Raw genomic sequence first — 12,333 nt, forward strand, 5'->3', positions numbered from 1 at the left:
CTTTGCTGTCTAGCTTTCGCACCCCATGATCAGGAATACAATAGTGTGAACTGATTTTGGCCTTTGATCTGCAGCAAACAAGATTCATAATGGATCATTTCCAATTCCTTTATTGCCACCCTTCTAAGTCTGTCTTATGAATTTTGGCTGCACTTCTCTTTGAAAATGATGCTAAATCTCTTACAATTCCCAGTGGCCATAGTGGCTGGGGATGATGGGATTTGCAGTTCAACACATCTGGAGGATACAAGATGGGGAAAGTTGCATTTAATGTGTTGCCTGCCCCATTTCCTTCCTAACAGGCTAACAGACTTGACTTTGTATATAAAATAAAAACTTCTGCAACAGTGGAATGTCTACAAATGACAAAGATAGATTTTTAAAAAGTAGCAGTTGCAACAAATCATATCAAGATGCAGATGCACCTCAGATGATATTAAAGTACTTTTGCGACATTGAAATGGGTACTAATTCGCCTTCAAATGCACATTTGGCTATTCTAAAGTCCCTTAGCTTTGCTTCCTTCCAAATCTGGGATTTCAAACGACTTCTAGTATTTTGCATGCCTGAACTTAGCAGCTGTTACACTTTGTACAGTCATGTCTTGTATATATGACTTGTTTGAATCTTGGGTTGCTAACTATGAACAGCCAACAGAACCCATAGTTGATTTGTCGGGTTATGAACTCTGGGTTGTTCCTGATTAATAACCCATAGTTTAAATCATCGTGCAGAGTTAGTTCATAACTCTGATTCTATAACAACCTGTATACACACCTTACTCTCGGTTGGTTTTAGATACAAACCAGGAAAACTGAAAGAAAAACCAATGCTAACTAAAGTTCACTAGTATGACATAGAAGCACAGAAACCTCGCGAGTAAGAAAGGGTCCCCGGGTCCATCTAGTCTGACCCCTGGCTCTGCTCATGACATGCCTACCATGACAAGACTCCTGTACCCAGCAGTGCTCTAGCACTGCCTGAAAAACTCTGTTAAAGGGCTTTCCAGCCCTCCTGAGCAGATTCTGAGTGGTTGCGTGGCTGCCTCCCCTTCTCCAGTTGCCGGGCTCCCCACTGCCCCTCCGCCTGGGAACCCGAAGTGCTGCCCTGGCCTCGGCGGGCCCCACTTTACGACCACCTCTTTGGGTGACTGCGTCGCCGCCGGGAATGGAGGGATTCGGAGGAAGGGGCGGGGCCGCCGTGTCCCCGCCCATTTCGTCCCAGGTGGGCGGGGTCGGGGCGGGGGGAGCGGCGGCTCCTCCCCCTCCTCGGAGCGGCGGTTGGCGCTGGGCCGCGCCGGCGCCATTTTGTGCGAGGTGGGCGGGAAGATGAGGAAGCCGAAGCAGGAGCGACAGCGGCGGAGGCGGCGGCGCCGAGAAGGGGCGCGAGGGCCGCCGGCGCCGCAGTAGCCGTTTTCGCCGCGCTCCCGAGGAGGCCGCGTGCGGAGAGAGCCGCCGGGGCCGCTGCACGGGACGGGCTCTGCGCCATGGACTCGCGGGGGCCGCCCGCCGGGGTCGCGGCCGTGCCGCCGCCCGCGCACCCGCCGCCTCAGCCGCGGGAGTACAAGCTGGTCATGCTGGGCGCCGGCGGCGTCGGCAAAAGCGGTAGGTCGGGCCGGGGGGCGGCCGGGGGGGGGCGCTCGTGGCCGGGCGGGCTCTGCTTTCGTGTAGGCGAGGAGGAGACCGCGACCCGCATTTACAGCGAAGCCGCCCGCAGAGGCTGCTGTCATGCCTCTCGGCCCCAGGCTGTCGTGTCCCGTGTGTGCCGTCGGTCGGACACGCACGCGAGGCTTGACAGCACCCTCTCCTCCTCTGACCTGTGCCAGTTTGTTTCATTTTTGCACCGCCAAAGCGCGCACCCTCCGTCTCTCTGCGCGTTATGCACCTGCGAGTGAATGTGTGTAAAGACCAGGCGTCAATTATTTCGTGTTTCTCATCTTGTGTGCATGCGGGATAACTCATTCGAGCCCCGTTTATTTCAGTGGCGTTGCTGAGAGGGGCTAATCTTGGAGGCCACCGTTTCAGTTCGTGTTTATGAGCCTGTAGTGTTTGTGCAGAATATCCTCAGAAGCAGGGAATACGTTACGGCAACCTGATAATGGTCCCATACATCTGCGTGTACTCATATGCTTACCTGCACACGTGTGCACATATGACGTTCAATGTACGTGCACAATACCTTAGAAGCTAATGAATGGTTTGGTGTATTAGTTGCAATAATAATGCGCATATGTCCAAGTACGGTGTGTGGCCTGTAATGTATGTTTGGAGACTAATGGGTTCCAGAGGGACAGCTCTATCAAGTGATAGCTTTGATCAAGTTGTGTTGGCTGAGCTGGGGGAAATCAAAGTCCATAACACTTGATTGTCTCCAGCTTGAGAGGCAGCTGTTTTAGCCTGAAGCAGTTGCAGTGGGCTGATCTAACAGAGTGGCTAAGAATGCGCTTTATTCACGTTTACTCAGAAGTAAGTCCTGTTGAGTGCACAGGGACTTTCCTTGGGTGTATATAGGAATGCAACCTCAGCTAAGCATCAGACCAGCCCTGGTTTATATCTTGCCTCTGTTACAAGCTCAGTCAATGACGTGAGGTAAGCCGTTCTCTCTTTAGCTCCCCCTGTGCAATGCAAGTGATTAATCATGCAGGGTATTTTGTCCTGGTTTTTTTTTTTTTTAAGTATTTAAATGTTTTTAGACATTTATGGCTTGAGTAATGGATGCATGTGAAGTGCTTTGAACACTTGGGCTGTCATCTTGGGAGTAAGCCTTATTGATTTCAGTGTGGGTTGCTTGAGTAAATATGGCCTTGCACTGTTAATGCTTTACAAATACTAAGTACTTTTGTGGCGCCATAAAGAAAACAGATTTATTGTGGTATTTGTTTTTTGTATTAGAATTTTGTAATTGGATATGATAAGCCACTCAGCATGCTTAGCATGTTTTGGGACATGGCTGGCTGGGGCATTATGGGAGTCATGTATCTGGTGAAGTGGGCACTTGTTAATGAAAGTTACTTGTTAATGCCAGCCTTCCCCAACCTTTGACCATTCAGTTAAATTAATTCAGGTTGGTGAAGACTGTGCTAGTCCTTACAGTGTTACAAGACTGTTTGGGATGGTTCTAATTTGAATTCCCTGCCACCAGTGCAGTGAATGATGACTGCTCTGCTTTTTCACCATGCATTTTCAATGCTGCTACTTAAAGAGTATCTTGTGAGCAAGAATATCAAGGATCGTTTTATTTTTGTGGTGTACTTTAACTTTTGAAAGCAGCTTTGAGTTCTCGTAATTGGAAAGATGGGAAATCTTGCCCAGTCCTGTGCTCTGTCTAACTAACGGTGGGTCTCCAAGGAAGGAAGTTTATTAAAATGTATTAACAAGATTTGTATACTGCTTTTCACCATAATGGCTCTCAAATATCACTTAAGAATAACAAAAAAGCAAGTAACCTAATGTTATATTTAGCAAAAGGGGTGGGGGTGGGGAATACAGGAAGTTGATTAAATTTAAATTAGAAACATCACCACCCCTACAATTGTGCAGTGATTTTAAAAAGCACTAGGAAAATACATGGAGAAGGAGTGGGTCTGTCTCAGTCGGATATGAAGTTAGCTCAGCTTAGCTAAATGGTGCCGCCTCCTTCAAAGGGGGGTCTAGCTCAGACTACAAAAAACTGGGACAACAGTAGAGGAGAGCTTTTGCCTCTGTGCTCACTGCTTCCTGGAAGCATCTGGCCAGACACTCTGGGAAACAGGATGCTGGATTAACTGGGTGAAACCTTTACTCTGATCTGGCCAGTAGTGATAAAAAAGTACCTTTGTGGTAAACTGAGCTAATAGAAGGGACTAGTAGGCAAACAGTATTTGGCGATCATCTTTGTGCTGTACGTGTGGGTTTCCCAGAGGATTGTCTAGTTGTTGTTGGAAATAATAGTATGCTGGATTTCTAGTCTGATCCAAGAGGACTTGTCTTGCATGCAGCAAATGATCCCATACAAATGACTCACTTTGCCACCCATCTGGAGCTAATGTAGAGGGAAAATATCCCTTCAAACTTGGCAGGATGATCCAGACAGCCAAGCTGCTTTGGCTGGAAAGACCTCTCCCTGGGAGAACTTGGCTATTAGAATAGAAGGGGTGGGGCTTAATGGAATACAGAAATAGGATTATGGAAATGAAGGGGGAGGTTTTCTTTCAGGTAAATATTTGGAGCATTGGTAAGAATATGGGAATAACAGCAGGGGGATGGTACAGAGAGGAGGAGGAGGAAGGAATCATTTCAGAATGGCAGAAAATTGACCAGGTGGCGGCCTCAAGGAGATCACCATCCCATGTAAAGAGTGAGATGCACACTTTGAGGGTGGATTTGGAAAAGAAAACCCCAGATTTCTAGGGAGCCAGCGACAATACTTTAGGCACGCAGGTGACTTTCTGTAGCCCTGAAAGCAGGGAGGAGAATTATGAGAACTAAGTTCTTCATGGATGAAATGAGGAAAATTCTGCTGTGGTAATTGAGGCGGAGGCCCCTGGAGTACACGGCCGTGTCAGGAAAAGTGCCTTTCTCGGGTGCAGTCTTGTGAATGCCCTGCCTTTCAGAGAGTTGTTCTTAGTCTTGCACTTCGGATTGTTGTCATGTTTATGCAAGGGGAGGGGCACTGGGTTGCCCTTGTGGGACACTGTCTCCTGTCCTGCTTCAGTGTTCCTCTGTTTGAGTGGTTGCTAATGGAGGGCTTCCCTCTGTGGCCGTGACCTGTCCCTTCCCCTCCCATGGGGAGATGCGTTGTTCTGCTTCTGTGTTTTATCTCTCAATTTGTTTTTGCTTGCCCTGGTTGTGAGTCATTTAGTGCTTTAAAGATAAATATCAGTGTTTTCAGCTATGCTTGGAAATGGAGTGCAAACCAGGAGGGCATTATAAAATTTAAAAAGCTGGTGAAGTGCATTCTATACCAGGCACCCAGTCTGATCACACTTGCAAAATATCCTTTCTCAAAGGGTACTCCCAGTAGCATATGCAACGTCCCATGACGGCAGGCAACCCTGACCTTTCTATTTGGTGCAGCGCTAATATGCCTCTATCTTCCTTTTAGCCATGACCATGCAGTTCATCAGTCATCGTTTCCCAGAAGATCATGACCCCACTATTGGTGAGTGCGCCTGTTGCTTCCTCTTTCTTCCAGTGATATGTAGGCTGCACATGATTGTGGAGTTTGGTAGGACCCCCAAATTTGGAAGTCTCAGTAATCTTGAGGCGGAGAAGACTTTTCATGTCCTATCTGCTTTGCTTCACTGCGTATTTTAAGCTAATGTGAGTGGCTTACCAACAATAGCTAGTTTCAGTTGGAAGAATTGTCACCTTGTTTGATTGGTTGGGGTTTTTTTATGTGAATTGCTGCTCATCCCATCCCTGAGGAATACTGCCACCCCTGCTCCTCCAAAAGTATGTGAACGGGACCTCGGCAGTTTTTCAGTGATTCAGACAGACGTCTTGCCTCGCTCCACTCTTTCCTAGCTGTGGTCTTTTAAAATGGAAATGCAGAGTATTGGACCAAGGCCCCTGTACATGTGCTTTCTGACTGAGCAGTAGCTTGTGCCTGATGTGAAATGCAGCCAGCCCGCATTGTTTTCACATTATGTCACTTTCCTGAGTTGTAATGAGTAATCTGTTGGCATATGCTTCCTGTCAGGGAAAACAGCTATCCCTGGATTTTTTATTAGGCCACCAAAATCATATTTCTGTGTGCTCGTGCCTTAAGATGTGCCCGCAGCAGCCTTCCTTGAGCTGATGTTCCCCAGAGGAGCGGGACCGCCACTCAGACCGTGCTAGCTGGGGTGATGAGAATTGTGGCCCAAGCACTGGAGAGCAGGAGACTAGGGAAGGCTGATCTGTTGTGTTTCTTTCATGGTACTGGTGACTCCCCTGGTTGCCTGGGCAAATCAACATATTCCCCCTTTGTACCTTGGATAGACTCCTTTTCTCCCACCTTGCAACTTCCATGTGTTCTGGACAACCGCTCCCAGAATTCCTGGCCATTAACTGTGCCGGCTAGGAGTTGAAGTCCAGAATATCAGGAGGATAGCTTGTTGGGGCGGGTTGTTCTAGGTCTTGTGTCTGTCTTCCCTGTTCCTTTTTCCTTCCCACCCCAAAGGCTCCTGCTTCTCCACTTTCATTTCCTGTCCTTGGTGTGACCTCTCGCTTTTGAGTTCACCCTTCCAATGGCTGTGTGAGCCTGTGCTGCCACAAATCTCGTTCACTACCATGATGTGCTGTGAGGGTGGGATATGGTGCTTCATTTGTGCTCTGGCAAAGTGGTTCACGAGGAAGCAAAACCAGCTTTCTCTTTCAGTGCTGAAGGTTGCTTTGGAAGCAGGGCTTGTGGTCGGTCCCCTTCTGTTGAAAGGACCTGCTCAAGCTGCTCACACCATGGTCCAAGACTAAATGCAGCGGAATAAAAACAAAGACTCCATGGAAGCACTAATACCTGGCAAGTAGGAATATTAGTGCCTGCCCCTTCCCCAGAAGCAGCCGTGAAACAGAAGGCTGTTTCCAGGACTAAAGGCAGCAAAGACTAATGGGACACTTCAGCCTTCTGAATGCATAATTGAAAATGAAATAAACATGTTTTTAATTATGAACTTGCAACTTTCGTAGTGTGCCATTTGTTCTGTTCAGGAACGACTTGTGAGCGGTAGATGCTATCCTCAGTTATTTACATCAGTGTTAATATGAACTGACGAAAATTTACCTTCCTGTGTTAGGAAAGTATCATTTCTATAAAACCACAAGTCCATCTCTGATTTATGCAGTAATTGTGTATATCTTTGTTGTGACGTTATTTGAAGGGTTATCCTTTACATGTCGATGCATCAGTGGACTGGGCTCTATTAAGCCTCTGTGTTTTTGTCTCTCTCTCTCTCTAGAGGATGCTTACAAAATGCGAATAAGGATTGATGATGAACCTGCTAATCTGGATATCTTGGACACGGCAGGCCAGGTACGCAGCAGCATTTCCTTTCGTGCTCTTTTGTTTTCTGTAGCGAGCGCTGCACTTGCATTATCTCGGTGTGATCCTTGAAGTGCTGCTCGTTAACCTGCTGCCCTCTGACTGCTTTGGACGGCAACTCCTGCTCCTTGGCCCGGCTGGCTGGGGCTTAATGAGAGCCAAAGTTCAGCATGTCTGGAGGATCCCAGGTTGGGCAAGTCTGCATTCAGACGATCCTGGGGGCACGTCAGCGTCGTCCTAGTACTGCAGGTGGCGTGGAGGAGAGTTTCCTGCCCCTCCTAATGAATGCGTGGCGGGGCTGAGGTTCAAAGCTCTGACTTGCTGATTCATAGCTCTGCCTCTCTGGCACTAGCTGGCTCTGTAAACAGCGAACAGCCTTTTGCAGTGGCGTTGGCTATTACACACTGTGGTTAGTTTGCCCTGTTTGTATAGTTATATCGTTTGATGTGTTGTTTTCATACTTGGTTGTAAACCAGACTTTGGCTATAGGCAGCATAAAAATGAAACGAGGAGGACAACAACATACTGCCTGGTGACTAGAAGCATGCTGATAGCACTACAAGGTAGCTGGCTGTTTGCTGCAGGGACAGACACGTGCTCTGCTTACCCAGGAACTGAGATCCTTCATTTCCCCCCTTTCTAGGCCGAATTTACTGCCATGAGGGACCAGTACATGAGGGCAGGTGAAGGATTCATCATCTGTTACTCAATCACGGACCGCCGAAGCTTCCATGAAGTGCGTGAGTTCAAGCAGCTTATTTACCGTGTTCGGCGGACGGATGAGACTCCAGTTGTCCTCGTGGGGAACAAGTCTGATCTAGCCCAGCTTAGACAGGTAAGGGATGCCTAAAATGTCCTTCCCGAAAGATGCTGCTGTCTGTTTGCAGAAGAGGCCTGATCGGGTATTCAGGTGCTCACGCTGACAGGGAAGCACATCACTCCTCGTGAAGAGATGGCTGCCTTCTCCCAGGCATGTTTTCAGGTGTGCTGCTGGGTCTTTTCCCTGTCCACACTTCTGAATGAGATGAATGATAGGAAGCTACTCGAACACTGCGGTCAGCCGCTGAGGGCCTCTTCCCAGTGTCTCCTCCCAGGGAAGCTTGGACGGAGGCAGCAAGGGAGAGGGCTGTCTCTCATTCCCGATTGTGAAATGTTCTTCCCCTTGGGGTAAACTTGGCCTCAACCTAGTTACCTTTTCAATAGCAGGTTCAATTCTTCCTTCTCCTTCCAGGCATTTGAAGTCACCCAATGCAGCTTTTAATATCAGTTGTCTAAATCAAGCCTGCTATTTTATTGTCCCTGTTTTCACCTGCTTTAAATTGCTTTTACATTTTCTGGGTTAAAGATCGTGATGTTATATTTTATTCGCCTTGCATTTTGTGAACTGCTCAATGAGCAAGAGTGGTGGAGAGGAGGAGAACTGCAGGGAGGCAAGCTTGAAGGAAAGCTGTTAGGGAAAAAGTGCCCCTAACTGGATTGGATTGGGAGGAATCATGTTGAGTAGCAGTGAGATTAGAGAGAGGCATCAAGATACCAGATGTATAGGCAAGAAAACAAGGCAGAAGATCGGTGTGCTGGGGCAGGGTGAGAATGAAAGTCAAATCCTGGGAGGAGAGACGGAAAAAGGCATGTTGCACAACAGATGAGGAAGGTAGCATGCACAGGACAAGCAGAGAGGAGCCAAGTGTGTGTAATACTATGGCATGTGACTCATTGCATCAGGAAGGTGCCAGACAAAGAGCAAATAAGGCCTCCCTTCCTGGTAATCTTAGTTCCTGGAGATGGACATTCGCACACGTTGAAGGGCTTAGACGTCGAGGAGCTGCGGATGTGAGCATCAGGAAGAACAGTGCTTGTATCAAGACTGGTAGAGGGAGAAGGAGTAACTGGTACCGCTTTAAGTTCTCAAGCATTTTTCTTAGCCATGACGCACCAAAGCAGAGTGCTCTCTCAGATGCACAGTTTCTACCACAAAAAGAAGGCAGAAATATGCCAGCATTTTCTTTCATGCATCTGAAAGGTCTGGAGAGACTCAGCCTAAAGCAGAAATGGTCAGGTAGAACCATTGCACAAAACAACCAAGTGGAAGATTAATTTTTGAGAATGAGGTCAGAGAGCGAAGTGTGAAGAGAGGAATTCTGAGGCAGCCTGAAGGAGCACGTAAAATCAAAGGTAATGTTGATGAAAGGAATGGCCCGCATTGTCCTGACCAGCATGTGCTTTATTGTTATAAGGTCTCGAAAGAAGAAGGCTCTGCCCTGGCACAAGAATTTGGCTGCCCTTTCTTTGAAACTTCAGCTGCTTTTCGCTACTACATTGATGATGTGTTTCACACACTTGTCCGTGAAATCCGGAGGAAGGAGAAGGAAGCCGTCATGGCTTTGGGGAAGAAATCTAGGCCCCGAGCGAGTGTGTGGAAAAGGCTGAAATCTCCGTTCCGGAAGAAAAAGAATTCTGTGACATGAATAGAAAACTTCCTTCAGCCAAAGAACTGCACGGAGCACGAGAGAACCAAGGCAGCCCTCGAGCCTTGTGCTTGTTTCTGCTGACTGTATTAATTGAAATGCTGTGGTGTGTTTAAAAATTTGGAGTAAGATTCCTCAGTGAAGCAGTTTTACCCTGGCCTTGAGACTTGTCGCACTGCAGCGTGTCCTTCAAATTTCCATTAATACGTCTCTTGCTGAAGAAGACTTGGCAAAAGGTGCTGTTCCAGAGGGCCATGCAAATAAGTACAAAACGTGTAACCAGCTTGCTTGCCCACCCACCCATATTTCATGCCTCTCAGGGTGGGTCAAGAGTTGATCGGACATTTGTTGTTGCCAGTCCCCTTGAATTTGCGTGTCCTTGTATTCAGAAGGTTAGAAACTGAGTTCAAATTGTGGGAGTGTGCTATAAAACAGTAAAATGGTCAGATCTTTTTATCATGTTTTTCTGCTCAGTTGTTAGGTTCCTCTTGGGTTGGGAGCAGGCAGCAGAATATTGCAAGCGAACCATTGAAACAGAGTGCACCTTTGACGATTAATCTTGCCTAGTCGTGTGGCCTATTAGACCAGCTTCTAAGAGTGTGCAGTTCCTGCTGTCACTGTACTTATACACTCCATAGGTGTAAGCGATTCTGTTTCACAACTTTCTAATACTGTTTTACTTTTTACAGAAAAATGTTACTGGTTTTCCCTCCCATGTGTGCGTAGTGGCGGGAGGGAAGTAGATTGTGAAGGATTAACTGCATGTAATTTGCACCACTTTCCTGAGGCTGTGATCCTGATACCGTATATAGAAAACTGCAGGACGAGCCATCTTTTGGGAAGTTCCCATGTCTCCTTTTGTGGAATGAGGTTTATAGGGAGGCAGTTGAACTGGGAATAATGGTGGAATGTGGAAGTTGGAGACTGGTTGGGTCAAGTGGCACTTCTTGCAATGTGGTCAGTGAGAAATCATGGCTGGAAATGGATTTTCTGATGCTCGGCGAGCCGTTCGGTGGCAGCGCGTGTATTTTGCATGGGGCAGGCCCAGGACTCACTGCTGGAATCCCCACCTTGCGGAAGGTTTCCGGCAGCCGGGCTGGGAATGCCCCCCGTGGCTGGAGGGCCGTTGGTACTCAAAGAGGACGATGCTGGGCCAGGTAGATAAATGAAGGGTCTCATTCAGAACTGAGCTGCACATACTTGCAGAACAGTCCTTGGGTTTAGTTTAAGGTGTGTGGGTCACGCTTTGAGCACGTGCGATGAGCAGTGCACAGTTGCATTGGTGCCAGTAGTCAGGGAATGGTTTTTGTAATGTGACATTTTGCGGTGCAGAGGAACACTTACAAGGGAGGGTAAGAGGAGGTGCTCTTCAGGACTCAATCCTATACTTGAAATGTAGCAAATGAGACAGGGAAGCCCATGCCATTTCTGGCAACTTTCCTGCACTTTCCTCATGCAAGAGGAGTGCTTTGGGAAGTTACAATGTCTGAATTTGACACCTAGGTGCCATTCCAAAATCTCCAAGCCAGTCTTTAAAAAATAGTATTTTGGTGTCAAGAATATGCAATTCTTCGTTTTAGAAAGCCAAGTGCCTCTGGCTTAAGCATAATAACTCTTGGCAGGTTTCAGCCCTGGCTCCATTCTTTTTTGGGTGTTGGCCATGATACTAGTGTGTGGTAGTTTTTGGGAAGTAAAGTTGGATGGTTTAAAGAGGGAAAAGGTTAGGACAAAAACCAGTCAGCTGGATACATCAAGAATTTAGATTTCCTGCCAAGTTTTTCTGCTTGCTGTCTCATCTAAAGAGAAATAATTAAACTTGTTACTTCATAGAAAATTAAACAAGCAATAATAAAATATTGGCATTTATTAAGTTCTTCTGGCTTAATATTTTAATGCCAAATAGTATCAATTATAGCATTTTTAAATATATATATCTTAGCAGCATTACAGACTCTTCTGAGCATCAGCTGGTGATGGGAGAATCACATTCCATTTAGCAAGAAAGATTTTGAATGTATTCTATTGACTGTAGCAATATATGGTGTATTTATATTAGTGAATTAACTTAATGAACAGGGCTGGCTTACATTCCCTACCTACTAATCTAGGAGCAGATTAAAAGTATAATTTAATGTGTTTTGATTAGTGTTGGATTAAATACTGTTGGAATCTGGTGGATAAATAACAAATATATGAATATTTTAGTTCAGCCTTCCCCTGCAGATGTTTTCCTGTCAGACCCAAACAACTGTCAGGAGTGCGCAGAAGTGTAGGTGAGAACATTGGAAGCCCCCAGGTCCGGGAAGGCTGGGGTAGTTCAGGGGACGGTTGGGCAAGAAAAGAGAAATAATTTGCTTTAATGTTCAAGCTCTCTCATCTTCAAGTCAAGATTACTTGAAACAAAAGGGTAATGATTGCAATTGATTCCGAACCTGCAGCTTAACTGGGTGAAGCTAGACACCTGCCATTTTGGGAAAGGGCAAACGGTTGTGCCTTAAATTCATGCTTCTGCAGAATTCAGTGTTGTGTGGTGCTATGTGTGAGCCCCTCTCATCCCAATGACATCTGAATAGTAAGCACTTTCCTGTGGTCACAATTCTGTTTCACTTATACATTTGAACACAACAAATGCAGATTGTATTCAATATAATAAATAATTAGTTTTTAAAGGCCTCTGCTTTTCCTTAATACCTAAAATTGTGATCCATTTACATTGATCCTTGAGCAGAAATGGCACGGGGGGAGTGGAATATGTGCTGTTAAATTAAGGGCTGAAAGTGGGAGTTGCGTTTTTTAAAATAGCGATGGTTAAAGTCCACCAAGCACAACGTTGTGAAATATTTGGGAATCTTAACCTTTGTCATCCTTGTGT

At 46.5% G+C, this 12,333-nt stretch overlaps 1 protein-coding gene across 1 annotated transcript; it reads left to right on the top strand.

Moving 5' to 3' along the window:
• The first annotated feature begins 1,329 nt into the window (after positions 1-1,329).
• Positions 1,330-12,130, top strand: RIT1 (Ras like without CAAX 1). Its single transcript, XM_044448710.1, has 5 exons — positions 1,330-1,604; positions 5,083-5,139; positions 6,914-6,987; positions 7,640-7,831; positions 9,231-12,130. The coding sequence occupies exons 1-5, from the start codon at positions 1,487-1,489 to the stop codon at positions 9,459-9,461; spliced, it is 672 nt and encodes a 223-aa protein (XP_044304645.1). The 5' UTR covers positions 1,330-1,486; the 3' UTR covers positions 9,462-12,130.
• The last annotated feature ends 203 nt before the right edge of the window (positions 12,131-12,333 follow it).

The sequence above is a fragment of the Varanus komodoensis genome, unplaced genomic scaffold (genome assembly GCF_004798865.1).
Source record: "Varanus komodoensis strain SLA01 unplaced genomic scaffold, ASM479886v1 scaffold55, whole genome shotgun sequence".
Lineage (NCBI taxonomy): Eukaryota > Metazoa > Chordata > Lepidosauria > Squamata > Varanidae > Varanus > Varanus komodoensis.